Source organism: Caretta caretta, chromosome 3 (assembly GCF_965140235.1).
Source record: "Caretta caretta isolate rCarCar2 chromosome 3, rCarCar1.hap1, whole genome shotgun sequence".
Lineage (NCBI taxonomy): Eukaryota > Metazoa > Chordata > Testudines > Cheloniidae > Caretta > Caretta caretta.
This window is the reverse complement of record NC_134208.1, coordinates 179707172-179724459: the sequence shown is the minus strand read 5'-3', so window position 1 is coordinate 179724459 and position 17288 is coordinate 179707172. Positions and strand designations below refer to the sequence as shown.

Sequence of the window (17288 nt, the reverse complement as noted above, 5' to 3'; positions counted from 1 at the left end):
GAGGTGTTGTGCTTTAAATAGCATAGCTTATTACATGTGCTTTCTACAATCTTTAGTGCTTTCAAAGTTAATTTTTATGCTACTGGAGAGAGCTGAATTTCTTTGACTTTAGACAGCCGTTTGACTAATGAATTCACTGTTGTGAAGGAAAAGCCTTTGGTCCTGGTCTCATCAGAATTCACAAGCTAAGGAGGGTGAGGCATCATCAGCACATCAATGCAAGGACAAAAGAAAACCTAGGATCCTACTGGAGTAGGGACTGGTCATTCAACAACTGGCATTCTTCCCTCTGCAGTAGTACTGATTGAATATCTCAAGTAAGGTATTAAAGGGAAATTTGTTGTTGAGATGCTAATTCTAGGAAGTGTCATAAAACAGAGGTTGTGTCCACCTGTGGTTAAGTATTCCTAAAGAAATTTTCTCAATAGAATGGTGGTGATCTCAATATCTTGGCCAACTTCCATTTGTGCCCTCTTAAAATTATACCCACATTTCAAATGAATGCAGTGTTATTCCCTTGCTGTCGTTAACTGTGGTGCTGTGTGATGTTAGAACAGATGACATGTTCTATTCCTGAGGTAGTGCATTTCAGTGATGGGTAAAGAGACTATTGTTAATACAAAAAAATTTAAAATGGCAACCTACAGTCTGCACCACATAAACAACCTGACTTCTCTTGAATTCCACAACGCATATAGATCTGATTCAAAAACCCCATAGAAATTGGAGTAGACAATCCTAAATTAGATTCTGAAAGTAGTGAAAGACAAAAAATGCAGATGTTACAAACAATCCATTTATTGGGTTTTAAACTAGGTACACAATTGAAATAATTTTGGCACTACACTATACAGTGGTTACATCTGTGTGCTGACACTTAGTAAATACTGTACTAGGAACACTGCTGTGCTTTAAAATTGTATTGAGTCACTCAATCAGCAGGTAGATATTTCAAAATATATTGTAGTGTTCCTGTAAGGAAGACTGTACAGGTTGTGTGAAAGATGAAACACATCAACTTGTGAACTATTTCATTGTAGGAGGTACCTTGCTTTCTATAATCTTATCACATCAAAACATGTGATGTTAGCATTTAGAGATGGTCACAAATGTTGCATTAAAATCCTCATCAGATGCAGTCATGAGATAAATGAAAACTAAAACAAAATAAAATTTCTGCCTTTTAAACAAGGAAAGATATTTTGCTAAAGAAAATAATTTAAAAAACACTAATGGCATTTGATTTGATACAAAAGCCAGAAGCACTATAGTATTAACACTGAAGTGTGAATTTTTACAAATTAATCTCACAATGATGTTATGTAAAAGGTTGCAAACTGTACAATGTCTTCCTAAAGCAATGCCTCTACAATTTATACAATCTTTTACATCTATGTAACACATATTAAACATGTCGTTAAATAGCCAATAGATATCAGTCTCTGAACAAACTTGCAGGCAAAAAACCAAAACCAAAAACAGAACTTCCACAATCTTAGCAGTCTTCCATTTATGCAAGATATGCTTCTCCAAATAGTGACTAATAGTCTTTTTAATGAGAATATTCTGTTAAAAAAATTCAGCCATTCAGTGCTTTTACACACTGTACATACTCTTCAGTCTCTGAATTAAAACATTGCTTGATAGCAAAAAATTCATTATCTATGGGCTCTATTCATCTGAAAAGATCCACAGCCTTCCACCCTTAGGAAGCTGCAGATGGTCATGGGTTTAAGTTGTGCACCTGGTCAGATTACCTCCTAAAACTTGGCCAGGCCATGGAAATTTCCCCACTTTCCATAGTACTGATCTAGGCTGGAGAGGACAGAATGGATATTTCCATTTCCATAGAAGGTCAGATTTAAAAGGGTAGTCCAACTCTCAGATGGATTAAATGGCACAGAGTTTGTCACCAAATGGGTACTTGAATGCAAGCGGTGAAAAAAAATCCTTTGAGAAAAATAGGTTCCTGGCCTCTTGTCATGGGAGTAGGTGGGTTTGAGGTTCATAGGTACCAGCTCCTGCAGGTTGATACGATAAAAAATGTCAACCAAAACTGGAGCACTTCCCTTAGAATGTTCAGACTTGCAGTCGTGTGTGCTCTGCAAATCCACGGACGTAAAAAATGGCTGGGCACATGGAATAAGAAAGAAAAAAGAGGCGATGGGAAGAGATGGGTGGTATAAGCCAGTGAGTAGAGGTTGAAGGTGGTAAGGTTGTATAATGCAGGCCCATGACAGTACGCTTTGAAACAAGTAATGATCTGGCCCCACAGATGCAGTAATGGAAGAACGCAGGACTCCCAGAGCTACTCCCTGTAGAGTTGTAATTTGTGATGAACAGAGCTCTGTTAGGACCTAATATTTGTATTCTAAAAATGGTTTTGATTAGGCATCAGGATTTCCAAGACTAAAAGTTCCATACACAATAAATTAGTTTTGAGTTTCCTTTATTTTTGCAGAAATGTTTCTAGGTCCTCATTTTTTCCAAGAAGAACCTGAAATAGAAATAATTAAAAACAAGATTATATCTTCACCCATGTTCTTGTGATACTACAGAAAATGATGATTAAAAAAGTCCCTTGCAGGCTAGCACAGTGGTCCAGTCACAACACATATCATTCCCATGCAAGAGATCAGGGTTCAAATTCAAGTCTGATTCCTTGTTCTGCAGGTCAACAAGGACCAGGAACACTGTGAATGTGGTATGTTCAGTCTCAAGGTACCTGTGTCTCTCTAGTGATGCTCCTCTGACAGAAATGCAGAGGGCAGCTTATGGGCCGAGAAGGTTTGGGAGCAAAGGGAGTGTTGATAAAACTTCTTTTCTTCTGAAGTCCTAGACTTTTAGTTTATTGTGTATTCCCTTATTTTTGTTTGAATAAAGTAAAGATAAACAGCAGGTCACTAAAAGCAGAGTTTTCAACCAACAGAAGATACTCCACTGAGCATTGATAGGGACTTCATTTGGAGGGAACGCTTTTCCCTGGATCTGGGACCTTCTTTCCTTTACTTTGACTGGATGGCTAGAGTGGACATCATAAAATGGGAATGTTTTCTAATTTAAACCAAAATAAACGCAACCTTACCTATTTAAGCATAATAGCATGGTGATACTAAGAGGTCTGTAAGGACAAGCAGCTGGTCATCAGTGAACTGCTGTTTGTGCTCCTGCCAGTTGTCATGGTGTGTCCTCCGGAAATTGGACAGTGTTTTCTTTACTGTCATCTGTGTAGCAGGCAAGAAAAAAATTAGATCTGTATCAATTTTTGATATTTTTTAGAACTGTTTCACATCTGTGGAAAGTTTCCCTAAATGGGATAACAAATAACAAAAGTAAGAGAGGGTTAATCACCTTGTGCAGTAACTGAGGTTCTTTGAGATGTGAATCCCTGTGGGTGCTCCACTTTAGGTGACTGTGCACCCTGCACCTCTAGTCGGAGAATTTTGACAGAAATACTTGGCTGGGCCACACATGCGCTCTCCCAGTCTCGCGCCTGCAACGGCAATTAACTAGTGCTGTGCAGCCCCCTCACTCCCCCAGTTCCTTCTCTACCGCAGAGGAATTAATTAGAACGCCGAAGTAGAGGGGAGGAGGGTGGGCAGTAGAGCACCCACAGGAACAACCATCTTGAAAAACCTCAGTTACTGCACAAGGTGAGTAACCCTCTCTTCTTCTTCGAGTAGTGAGTGCTCCACTTTAGGTGACTGTAAAGCAGTGCCCCTCAGGGGAAAGGGGGGAATTTGGAGTTAGGTCTGAATGGATGATAAGATAGTGTGTCCCAGCCGAGTGTCAGAGGCTGAGACCTGACGGATGATGTAGTGTTGAATGAATGTGTGAGGAGAAGTCCAAGTAGCTGTATTGCACATGTCGGTAATAGGCACATCGTGCAGGAAGGCAACCGATGTGGCTACAGATCTTGTGGAGTGTGTTCTAACCCTTGAGGGGGGTTGTAGGTCATGTTGTCGGTAACAGAGCTGAACGTAATCTGAAATTCATCTGGAAAGACTCTGCCTAGAGATGGGTTTTCCTTTGGAATGGTCCGAGGTGGAGAGGAACAATTTAGGAGTTTTCCTGAACGATTTGGTCTGTTCAAGATAAAAGGCTAGTGCCCTTCTAACGTCAAGGGTGTAGAAAACTGCTTCTTGCCTGTCCTTGTGAGGTTTAGGGAAGAATGTGGGAAGATGGATAGGCTGATTGATGTGGAAAAAAGAAGGGACTTTATGCAAAAATTTGGGGTTAGGTCAGAATGACCTTGTTTTTTTTAAAAAAAACCACATAGGGTGGTCCAGCCATAAGACCAGCAATTTCTCCCATATGATGGCAACTAGGAAGGCCGCCTTCATGCAAAGATGTAGAAGAGAACACATGGCCAATGGTTCAAATAGGGCGGTTGTGAGAGATCAAAGCACTAAAGTCAGATCCTATGGGGGTGTTGGGGCTCTGGGTAGAGGCTGCGCACTCCCTGCAGGAATCTTTTGGTAATTGGGTGAGCAAAGACTGAAATGCTGTTCACTTTGTCATGGAATGTTGTAATGGCTGCCAGGTGCACCCGGAATGAACTCATTGAAAGGCCAGATTTCTTAAGGTAGAGCATGTAGTCCCATGGTATGGGAGAGATGGTGGCGTCGATTTGTTTTTTTAGACACTACGTGTGGAATCTCTTCCATTTATGTAGGTACGTAGCCGGTGTAGTGGGCCTTCTGCTGTTTAGCCGGATGTCTTTAACACCCTCAGAACAAGTTATCTCCTTTGCCATGGAACCATTGAGGAGCCAGGATGTGAGATGGAGCGACTCCAGGTTTGGATGGAGAGTCTGACCTGCATCCTAAGAGAGAAGATTGGGAAGAAGTGGGAGCCAGGGGGGCATGATGACATCTGTTTCAGGTTTGGGTGCCAGGTTTGTCTGGGCCATGCTGGTGCTATCAGAATGACTCTGGCTTGATGGATTCTGATCTTGTCCAGGATGCTGGACAGCAATGGGGTATGAGGAAAAGCATATAGGAGGGGTATGTGCCACAGAATGAAAAATGCATCACTGCTGGATCCTGATCCCAGACCCACTCTGGGACTGGACATTTGCTGTTTTGTTTTGTGCTGAATAGGTCTATCGCGGGGAACCCCCATAGCTGCAATATGCTCTGGATCATGCAGGTGTTGATTGCCCACTTGTGGTCATTCGAGAATCTTCGACTTAATGTGTCGGCTGTGCTATTCCGAGACCCCCAGCAGGTAGGTGGCTGATATGGTGACTGTGTGTTGTATGCACCATGTCTAGAGTTTTATGGCCTCCATACCTAGGGAGTGTGATCTTACTCCTCCCTATTTACTTATGTGGAACATGCAGACTACTTTGTCCATCATGATCTGTATGTTTTTGTCTTTAATCAGAGGCATGAAATGTGCACAGGCATTGCAAACTGCGAGTAATTCCAATACATTGATGTGGAGTGTTGATTAGGAAGGATATCATCTTCCCTGTACTGTGAGCTTATGCAGGTGGGCACCCCACCCCAGTAGAGAGGCATCCGTTGTGATTATCAATTTGGGAGGAGGCTGAAGGAAAGGGACACCTGCGCAGATATTGTGTGGGTGAGTTCACCATTGTAGTGAGTCCTTGACCTTCGTTGGCATACTCAGAAGTTGGTTCAAATTGCATGTGTGTGGTATGAACACCATCTTGAGCCAACACTGCAAGCAGTGCATGTACAGTCTGGCACGTTTCACCATGTACATAGTCACTACCATGTGATCTAGTAGCTGAAGACAGGTCCCGGCCGATATCCTTGGGCTGTGCACTGAGGTACTGATGTGGTTTGTTAGAGTGGTGAATCTCTGAAGAGGTAATGATTCTGTCACTTCTAGAGAATTTAGATGCGCGCCGATTAAGTCCAGTTTCTGGACTGGCGTTAATGTGGAATTTTGGACGTTTGTTTGTATACTGAGACTGGTGAAGAGTGACGTTGTCTGGTGCGTGACTGCGATGGCTTCTGCCCAAGTGTGAGCCTTGATCAGATGGTCGTCTAAGCAGGGGTATATCATGACCCAGTGCTTGCGAAGGTGGGCTGCGGCCACAATAAGGACTTTGGAAAATACTCAGGGGGCCGTGGAGAGGCCAAAGGATAGTACTGTATATTGGAAATGGTCCTGTCCTAGTACGAACCAAAGAAATTTGTTGTGCATAGGGCTTATTGTAATGTGAAAATATGCATCTTTCAGGTTGAGGGCTGCAAACCAATCCCTTTGTTCCAGTGCTGGAATGATTGTAGCTAACATAACCATCCTGAACGTTGTGTTCTGACGAATTTGTTTAGCTTCCTGAGATCGAGGATGGGTCTCCATCCTCCAGACTTCTTTCGGGTTAAAAAATAATGAGAATAGAATCATAGAACTGGAAGGGACCTCAAGAGGTCATCTAGTCCAGTCCCCTGCACTTGTGGCAGGATTAAGTATTATCTAGACCATTCCTGACAGGTAGAAGCCCTTCCCTCTGTGATGTACCAGAACTGTTTCTACTGCGCCCAGTTGTAGGAGATGCTCCACTTCCTGTCTCAGGAAGGGCTCGTGAGAGGGGTCCCTGAAGAGGGACAGGGAGGGATGGAGAGGAACTGGAGGGCATAGCCAGGCTTGATGATTTCCAGTACCCATCTGTCAGAAGTGATGGTTCACCGGTTTGGATAGAACAGTATTAAACGATTGGTAAAGGGATGGTTGGTGGGAGGTCTGGCAGCAAGTTGTTGGGAGCAAAAGTCAGGGGGAGGTCTGGTAAGCCCTTGACCAAACCTTCAAATCTGCTGTTTAGAGGTCGATTGTTGAGATGTGGTGGGCTGGGAGGAGCTTGGTCTGCGTCTGAGTGGTCTCTATCTATGCCTCTGGTTACTGTATTGTCTTGGCTGCTGTGTGTACGATGATCCTTGCCGCCGTGTCAATGGAGTCCAAAGAGGCTTTGAGGACAGTTCTAGCCAAGAGGTGGCCCTTGGAAATGAGCTATGTAAACTGCTCTCTTTTGTCCTCTGGTATGTAGTCAATAAAGTCAGAAAATTTGGAATAGTTTTTATGGTCATACTTCGCCATAAATGCTTCATAATTAGCGACCCGGAAGTGTAGTGTTGTTGATGAATAGGCCTTGCGGCCGAGTAAGTCCAATCTTTTCCACTCTTTATCATAATGGGTGGTTCTAGAGTAATGCTGTTTGCCCCGTTTGTTGACTGCATCAATTGCCAATGAATTTGTCTGAGGGTATGTGAATAGAGATTCCATCCCTTTCGAAGGGATGTAATATTTTTTGTCTGATCTCTTACATGTGGGTGGGATGGTGGTAGGGGTCTGCCAGATGTTTGTGGCGGATTCCATGATTGCTGAGTTAATCTGAAGGGCAATCTTGGAGGAAGTGACGTGTGAAGTATATCCAAGCGCTTGTGACGTGACTCAGAGATCTCCTCTAGGGTTATCTGGAGTGTCTCTGCTATTCTTTTGAAGAGCTCCTGGAAACTCCTGAAATCAACTCCAGCAGTAGGCGTAAAGGGCATAATAATCTCATCCAGTGACAATGAAGTGCAGGTGGCAGGAGCTGCTTCCTAAGCTAAACCTTCTTCCCTCTCCTCAACGCTGTTTGGGAGGGGTAGCTGGTGACACTGTGGATAGTGGTGAAGAGTGCCTATGTACCTCCATGGGGCCACTTAGGGGTCTGGGGTAAAACCGTCTATAAGCTGCCCATGGGTCCCAGAATGCCCACTGAGATGGGAAGGGCATGGGGCTCCCAGGGGTGACCATACCACCCTTGAAATTCAGATGCTGGCGCAGGCTTAGGGAGTTCCTGATGTATGGACCGAACACTGCCTTGCATAAGTGAAGAGCGTTGGGAGGAGAAAACCTCCCCCTTCTTCATCTTCATCCTCCTCGCTAGAGATAGAGGAGCGACTGTAGTTGGTGGAGGGAGCACTAGCGAAAGTACCGAAGAAGTATCAGTACCAAGGAGAGACAATTCTGGTACTGGGGCAATTGTCAGGTCCTTTGGAGCAAGAAACTCTTGAGGCTGTGGTACTGATGAAGGTACCTGTGTGAAAGGCGGTTGTGATAAATGAAGGGCGGGGGGTAGCTCCCTTTTACGGGCACCCAGCCAGCCAGTCAACCAGCTATAAAGTCCCTCTTGGTGTTTGTTCCCTGCTTGCTTTACCTGTAAAGCGTTAACAAAGTCCCCCAGATAAAGGAAAGGGAGTTGGCACCTGACCAAAAGAGCCAATGGGAAGGCTAGAACTTTTTAAAATGGAAAAAACTTCCCCTTTGTCTCTGTTATTGTTTTCCAGGAAAGAGGGGAACAGGGAGCAGTTATGCTATGAGAAGCTTTAAGCCAGGTATGATCATAGATCATCCGATCATACCTAGAACTACTTATTTGGAACTCCCAAATGTGTAAGCAGATTAGGAATGTTTAGAAAGACGCGATTAGGTTCTTTCTTTTATTTCTTATTAGCTTGTGGACTCCTCTGTGCTGACCACAGATGCTTCTGTTTGCTTGTAACCTTTAAACTGAACCCCCAAGAAAGCTATTTTGGGTGCTTAATTTTTGGAACTGTTCTTTTTAAATCTAGCAAAAGCCTAAGCTCCATATATATTTTCTTTCTTTTTGTTTTTAATAAAATTTACCTTTTTTAAGAACGGGATTGGATTTTTGGTGTTCGAAGAGGTTTGTGCATATGATGTTTAATTATGTAAGGGGACTGTTGCCCCCTTACTAACATTCAGTGGGGGTGTTTAGTTGCTAGCTCCCAGTACTAAAAAAGGGGAAGGGTTGATGGGAAATCAGGACCCTGAGACTGACAGCCCCCAGGAACAATGGGGAGAGGCCAATGCTCCAGGTCAGCCTGAATGACAGGGCAGGCAGGCTAATCAGGGAGTCAGGAGGCCAGAGAGGTCCCGTCCTCCGTGTAAGCTGGAATTGCCTGGGTCAGACAGAGTGGGGCCGAGCTAAGGAGAAAGCAGGGGCCTAAGCTTAGCTGGGGAGATGAGCTGTGCCAGATCCAGAGGGACCAGAAAAGCAGCCCGGAGAGAGCAGACTCTGTCCTGGGAGCAGAGCTGCAGCCCCAAAGCCAGAGGCACAGCCCAGAGAGAGCAGACTTCCCTGGGAGGAGAGTTGCAGCAACCAGAGCCACAGGGGCCAGAAAAGCAGCCCAGGAAGCAGGTCAGTGCTGGGAGCAGAGTCACAGAAGCACCCTGCAGAGCAGATCCGTCCTGGGAGCAGAGCTGCAGCAACCAGAGCCAGAGGGGCCAAAGAAGCAGCCCAGGGAGCTGGAGGCAGAGCAGCAGCAGCAGTGCTGAGACAGAGTGGTAGAACTGGGGCTGGAGCAGTCTGGAGCTGGGTGTGGTAAGCAGCTGGGGAGAGCAAGGGGGATCCTGGGCAGCGGGCCCAGCACAGGGAGACACCTCAGCCAAGACGCTCTGCAGGCCAGGCTTGGATCGTAAGCCCGAAAGGGCGGGGACAACGCTGGGAAGAAGGGTCCTACCACTTAGAGCCTGAGAGCGTGTGGCCACCACCAGAGCAAATGTCCAACCCACAGCATCCCTGCAGCACAGCCAGGGCCTGAGCAGGAGGCCTGGGACTTACAAGGAACAGACTGTGAACTGCCCGGACATTCCAGAGACACTGTTTGTGATGTTCCCTGCACCGAAAGGGTAGATGTGTTTCCTTTAACCTTTCCCTTATTCTTTTTAAAATTAAGTGTTGATTAAATAACTTGCATTTGCTTTAACTTGTATGTAATGGTCAATGGGTCAGAGAAGTGCCCAGGGCAGAGAGTACATCCCGGAGTGGGGACACCCTAGCCCCTGTCCTAGGTGACCACAGCAGGGTTGGGAATCAAGCTCCCCAGGAATCTGGGGCCCAGCCTTGTTGGGGTTACAAGGACTCTGCCAGACAGGAGAGTGGAAGGGGAGTCCTCAAAGGCAGGGAGGCCACTGGGTAAAGGAAGTGGGAGTGACGACTCAGATCCTTTCGCTAGCCCACTTCACCGGGGTAGTGCAGAAGCCAGGAAAGTTCCCCACAATAGCGGGACTATTCCCCCGCTTACAATTAGCTGGGGTTAACAGCTAATTTTCTTTGTTTTCTTTCTCAGCTCTTCCCCGGAGGGGAGTGAAAGGGCTTGACGGTACCCCACAGGAAGGAATTCCCAAGTGTGCCTTCCTGGGTCCCAAGGGGTTTGAATTTGGGTGGTGGCAGCATCTACCCATCCAAGGTCAGAGAGAAGCTGTAACCTTGGGAGTTTAATGCAAGCCTGGAGTGGCCAGTATTAATGTTTAAAAATCCTTGTGGGCCACCACCTTCTGCACTTGAAGTGCCAAAGTGGAGAATCAGCCTTGACAGCGGTACAGAGAACTGTGGCAGCACCAGGGGACCTTGCGGTACCAGTAGGAAAGGAGCCAACAGAGAGCATGCCGAGGATGGCATGACAATCTGTGGTGCAGTGTCTGTGCTATTGAACATAGGGCCAGCAGGTGGCACTGTTGCCTTTTGTACTGCAGAGTTGCTTGGTACCGAGCTCTTTGTCTGTGCTACTAGTGCTGGGGTGGAGGAGGCAGTCTTCTGTCTGCTCTCCTTCTCAGAGCCTGCCTGCTAGGGTCTGTGGCTGTGATGGTACCGCCGGTACTGGAAGTCCCCGCTGACTCAACGGCACTAAGCCATGGTGTGTTCGGTACCAATGTGGTGGACGGAGTCGGGGAATGTTTCCTCTTTGATGTGGTCTTGGTAAGGGGAGTGTTAGCTCTCCTCTTTCCACATCCTTCAGGAGATAGGTCCCTTCCTTTCCGGGTGGAGGAGGTGGGTCTGTCAGAAGCCGCCTGCGGTGATAGGGTGGCAGGAGAAGTTTGCAAGCCCGGGTCTGAGGCGGGATGGAGGGACTTCTCCATTAGGATAAGTTTCAGTTTAAGATCCCTCACTTTCCTTGTCTGGGTCTTAAGACTGTGACAAGGGGTGCACTTCTGGGGCACATAAGTTCCCCAGGCACCAGAGACACGGCGAGTGTCCACCAGAAAGCGGAATTGCCTCGCGACAGGAGAGGCAGCGTTTAAAGCCAGGCGACCCGGGCATTCTGAGGAAAAATAATGTCCCTTAAGAGGACGAAAGGAAAATTTTTTATTTATTTTTTAGTGGGCAGAAAAAGAAATAAAGGGTTCTTAACCAACTACCCTAACTACACTAAACTACTTGACTAATTTAATTAAACTAAATCTGAGATAAAAGCGAGAGCGCGCACTGCTGGAGCCCTGACTTGAACCAAGGGCGGCTGAGAAGGAACTGGTGGGTGAAAGGGTCGCACAGCACTAGTTAATTGCCACTGGAGGTGCAAGATGGGGAGCGTGCGTGTGCAGCCCAGCCAGGTACTGCTATCGAAATTCTCTGACTAGAGGTGCAGGGTTCATAATCACCTGAAGTGGAGCACCCACAGAGACTCCACTTGAAGAAGAATAGGTAGTTCTATATTTGGATGACACTCCTCAAGTAGCATTTGTATACATTCAGACAGTTGGAAAGTCTGGAACGGACCCCCAAAAATTCATCCGGTCCAGATCTGTAAGATTTCAGAATTTACAACTAGTTTTGAATTCTAATCTCTCTAGATCAGTGTTGTCAAGGCTGTTGGTTTTTTGTTTTGCAAACTTTGGAGACCTATGGTAAATTCTTATTAATTTTGATCAAAATAGTTTTCTTCCCTCCTCTCAGTTTTCAGTGTTGTTGATGCCTCTGTAGGGGCTCAGGCTCTGCTGGGTTTTTCAGTGTTGGACAGACAGATGGTAAAAGGTTGAAACAATAATTTTTGTTCAGTCACATACAACTTGCAAAGTGGATGGGAGATCAAACTTTTACGGGGACATTCCAGAGATATCGTCTCCTATTATTATTTAGTATATCTTGTTTGGTGCACCGCAAAGGCAAAATAATTATATGCACTCTCCAGATTTAATTTTTGTAATCCAGTAAAAGTCAGCCCTAGCAGAACTGGTTAGCTCTTTCAAGGAAATTCCCCTCCACAAAGTTTAAACACTATAGTAAATAACAATAATATAGTTGAATTGCTAGCAACAGCTACAGGTAAAGATGCTTAAGTATTTCCATTCAAAGCCCCTTTTTTGAGTTGCTCATAAAAGTTTCCAGTACTTTCATCTATCAGGCTGCAATTTTATAGGCCCTGGTCTCTACCCAATGATTTTGTTTGCTTTATTTTGTTTAGTTTGTGTAAAAACTATGTTAGTCATTTTTGAGTACAAGGAGAGTGAAGGAATTTCCCCATAATAAATAAAACTCTCTCAGCTTTCTACTTAATTTATTTTTGGCTCTAGTGTAGAAATGACTGAGGCAGAATAGAAATATGGCAAGGAACTGGCATGCTTTCATAAGGTGCCTTTGAGTTAAAGCACGTTTGGAATTAGCAAAGTTATGAGCTTTTGAAGAAAAAATGTCACACCGTGACATATATTCCTTCACAGTCTTTCTTCAGGAAGCTGATGTAAGGATGATAGACATGTTTTAGATTAAACAGAAAAAAATAAATAGGATCAGACTATTTTTACCTCAATAGGCTGAGGATCATTCAGGTGGGCACTGAGGTCCATCAGAAGCTGGGGCATCCAAGTGGGTACATCATAAGGGCTTGACAAAATACATGCACTAAGTCCAAGCACACCAGCATGGCGCTTAACCAAGTCTGCAATGAAAAGACCGTAATATACATGTGGCAGGATATAAATCTTTCAAAATATGTTTCCATAACACAGCCAGGCTTGAAACTTCACTTTCAGTAATTCCAGCTATTTTTAACGTATGAAAAGTACTAAAATAAATACACATTAAACGTAAGTTATCATGAGCAGTAAAGCGCAACTAACATCCATACTAGGGGAATTCTTAATCTCCACATCTTCTACCCATTACGGGCTCTTGTGAAGAATCAAAAAGGAGAGGTTATTTACCAGTTCAAGGGCTGCCTCTGCAGTGGACTCAAAAATGCCTGTACCGATGTTCTGTAACTTTCTGGTAAACTGTTCCTATTGGGGCTCATGTAAATACAGTCTAATGGCACTGAAAGTTCTAGGGAGAGCAAGCTCTAACTTAGTTCCTTTCTCCGGCGCCTCACAGGTGAAGGTGGATGAGGCGTGTGACTGCTAAGACAACCCTCAAAGAATTACACTGACTGGTAAAATAACCATTTCCTCTTTGACGAGTCTCTGAATACATGTACATTCATGGAAATTGGTAAGCAGTACACCCTAGAATAAACCACAAAAACCTATTAACCATCATATAACTCTGCACTGTAGTAGTATAGTGTTATTTAACATTTATACTGTATCAGCACTCAAAGTACCTAATTGGGATTGGGACCCCATTGTGCTAGGAGCAATACAAACATACAGGAAAAAAGTCAGATCTATAAACAAAAATGTTTTGTCATGATGGTTTATAAACATTTAAGTATTATAAATATTTGCATACACAACAGCTCCGTTTCTTTATGTATACTGCTTGAAGAGTCCTCCGTAACTGCAGGGCCTGTTCTAGCCATCTGAGTTGCTCACATAATAAGTTGTCTAAGGACAATGTAAATAAAGTAACTGAACCAGTTTTTTAATTTACAGTTTGCTTCTCCAAGGCAGTGTCTTTACCTGCAGAAGGAATGGTATCCACCACTGTGCCAAGGTCTCGCTTTCTCTTTTTTGGTAGTTTTGTCTTGCAGAGCTGTTCAAAGTGAGCCTGCACTGGGCTATCCATAGTGAGGAAGTTGCACTGTAGCAGGCCACTCAGTGTGGTAGCAGCCATTTCTCTCACCTAGGAGCAGAAACATCAGCTACATCAATTACTACATCAAACATTCATGGCTGACTTTTATTACTGCCCTGTTGGACTGATCAGTTAGATCATGTTGCCATACTGTGCTTGACAAAGGCCTTTCAAGTTTTTATCACCTCATCTTAGTAGGTCATTAAATACAATTAGTATATTAAAGTGTCACATATAAAGCAATAAACAATATTCATTTACAATTTTAAAACTGTCTTTACACAGATTGACAAAATTAGTGATCCACGACTGCAGCAAACAATAAAATTTCAGTGTCTAACTTGTGTTGTAAGCTAAAACAGCAACTGATTTTGAATTTTGAAAAATAGTCATGTGTGATAAATATATAATCCAGAACAATTTATAATAATGCTACTGTGATTTTATAGAAAATATATAAATAGTACAACTATTATAGAGATACCTGCTTTGTCCATTAATGAAATCGGTACACTAAGATCAGTTTACACAGGGGAAAATATACCTTTATCCAAAGTGTTTCATTTCTTTCCTTGCTACATATGAAACCTTTACAATCCACAGTTTAGGATGAACATCTTGGAGGTATGCAAATTTAAGAATGTTTATATTCATGATATCTATTATCCTAGCTGAATCTTGGGAAATTTACGAGGCCATCCTGTATTAAGACTGAATTATGACAATACTCTTCATAATGTTGTAACTCTTGCTGATGTTTATAAGCAATGTTGGGTTATTAGGCAATATTATGTCAGTAGTGTGCAGTCACTGACTCAGTTGTATAGCCTTCCAGTATTCATTTTACTGCCTTGAGCCTTGGTCAATCCATCAGAAAACTGACTTGTAAAAATAGATATGACAGAGACATGCACCACTCTTTTGTAACTAAGTTACCAAAAGTACAAGCCAAATCAATTTCAACTAATTACCCACAAATTCACAATGCTACAATCTTTTTTAAAACTTCACTGGGTTTAATTATATCTGAAGACAATTAAATTACTCTTTACTTACAAAAACAGCTTTGCCTACTCAGTGTTACTACATCACTCCTAATAGGCCATTAAAATTTAGTGAAATACACAAAAAAATTAACAAACTGTAGAAACACAGGTTCTGTCTTGTCATCTCAAATTTGGTCCTGTCACAACAAGCCCATTGCTATTAAAAATAGAGGTGTATGGGCTGACCAGAAGAAAATTTTAACATTTAAAAATCTGAAAGCCCAATTAGCTTATTAAAATGTGGTCAGCAGTTGCCTCATTTACTGATAAGTACATACTGTTACACTAAACAGAACGCACATCTATCTAGAGTACAAACACCTACCCACGCTCTGAATCCAATGTAGCAGATTATAATAAATTATATCCTAGAACATTATGTTCTGAACCTCCACAAAGCAATAAAGTATAGCAGCAAGTGCTGTAATAATTAAACATAGTAAGTTAACAATAGGCTCTTGAGACTTCCTTCCATTTACATTTCCACAGCATATTATTCAGATGTGATCCTCGTTATTAATAGTGGAAAGTATGAAGTGAAATAGTCTGCCAGTACTGTTTATCAGCAATTTATGAGCCTCTTAAGGACTAAGCTGTTAAATGAAACATGAAGTGCTAATGCAAATCCCAGAATAGGTGGAAGCCTGGCTGTAAAGTGAGCGGGCTCACTAGGTACCTAATCATTTACATCACTGTTCACTGTATTAGAATCCATTTTCAATATTGTCAAATCAACCTTACTAATGGCAATATTTTGCTGCAACGAACACATAGAAACAAAGTCCTTAAAAATCACATTAATAAAGTATAATTTTATACATATGTACTGCAATGCCCATTAACATCTCTCATAGTTAAGAATTTATAAGCCATTAGGCCTATATGATGATCTAAAAGCTACAGAGTAGAAACATATTCAGTGGAATACTTTCCCATGCATCAGGATTTTCTAACTACATTTTTTTGTGGAGGAGTCAAACTGTAGCAGTTGGCTTTCTTGTATCTAAAAGCAAGTAATACGTGTTTAATGACACACTGAAAATTAAAACAAAATATTCAGACCACAAGGAAAAGTTGTAGTGGAGTACTCTCAATGTACTATTTGCTGTAAGAAGCTAAAGACACTCAAATTTCTTAAAAGGGAAATTGCAGTGTAATAAAAAGATTTTAAGCAGTATATTTAACTACATAAAGAATAAATTAGTGAAGAACTTTTGTAGTATATAAAGTACAAAAAAAAGAAGAAACGTATGAAGTTGCCATTTTGACAGTCTCCTAAATTATATCAGGACTGAGAAAATTAAAGTCCCATTAAAAAACACTCTAAATTAGATAGATTCAATGTTGTCTTACAGTAAATTATGTACTTTTTATGTGTTTTGGTTGATTTAACAGCTGTTTTAACATTGACTCCACGAACAACTAACAAAACATCTTAACTCTTTAAGGGACCATTTACCCAGACTAGATGTTTCAATTTCACAGATTTTAATACCAGAATGGATAAGTTATAAACAAACTACGCAGCTGCCTGGGCGGTATATTCTTCCTAGGGAAACGGGGGCCAACCTGAGTGGCACTGCAATACTGCATGTCAGGTTACAATGCTACTAATTCAATTTTGGCCTACCTGCCCCTCCGTCATGATGGGGGTGCGTCTGGGCTCACTGCACGCCCCCCCACCCCAGTTGAGAACTTCTTTTCTGGGAACAGGAGGGGATGGCAGACTGAACTTTTGCCTAGGCCGGCAGACTGTCTTGAGCAGTCTTTGACAATGGACCATGATAATGATCTAGTTTGACCTCTTACATAACACAGGCAGTAGAACTCCAAATGCTAATTCACATATCAAGCCTAATTACCTGTGGTTGAACTAAAATCATTTGAAAATTACAATTAAGGACTTCAAGGGATAGAGAATCTACCACATCCCTTGATAAGATGTTCCAATGGTTACTTACCCTCACTTAAAAATCTGTGCTGAATTTTCAGTTTTATTTTTTTAGCTTACTTCATCTTTCTAGTCACTAGATTTTTTTTCTAATACCTTTGTCTGATAGATTAAAGAATCCAGATATTTTCTCCTTGTAGGTATTTTGAGACCATGATCAAGTCATGTTTAAGCTTCTCTTCAATAAACTATAGACTGAGATCCTTTAGCTTCTCATTGTAAGACGCATTTTCCAGACCTCAAATAATTCTTGTAGCTCTTCCCTGAATCCTTTCCAACTTTTCCCAACATCCTTTTTAAAGTGTGGACACCGGAAGTGGATATAGTATTTCAGTAGTGGTCTCACCAATGCTACAAGCAATATCACCTCCCTACTTTTACTCTGTATTTCTCCAAGAATCCTTCCAAAGATCATGAGCCATGGTATTACACTAGAGTTTATGTTCCTTTGGTCATCTACCATGATACCTAAAAAAGATACAGTGGATGAGGTAACATCTTTTATTGGACCAACTTCTGTTGG

At 42.6% G+C, this 17288-nt stretch overlaps 1 protein-coding gene across 3 annotated transcripts in view; it reads right to left on the bottom strand.

Moving 5' to 3' along the window:
* PSME4 (proteasome activator subunit 4) overlaps positions 1 to 17288 on the bottom strand; it is a 212390-nt gene that overhangs the window by 6144 nt on the left and 188958 nt on the right. For 2 of the 3 annotated variants that reach the window (XM_075127152.1, XM_048842866.2), the window contains 4 exons: positions 13654 to 13816; positions 12562 to 12695; positions 3086 to 3224; positions 783 to 2497 (listed from right to left, as the gene is read on the bottom strand). In XM_075127152.1, coding sequence (XP_074983253.1) covers positions 3090 to 3224; positions 12562 to 12695; positions 13654 to 13816 — 432 coding nt within the window. In that variant the 3' untranslated portion in view covers positions 783 to 2497; positions 3086 to 3089. Of the gene's footprint in view, positions 1 to 782; positions 2498 to 3085; positions 3225 to 12561; positions 12696 to 13653; positions 13817 to 17288 lie in introns of those variants that run through there. The other variant, XM_075127153.1, reaches the window with a different exon arrangement.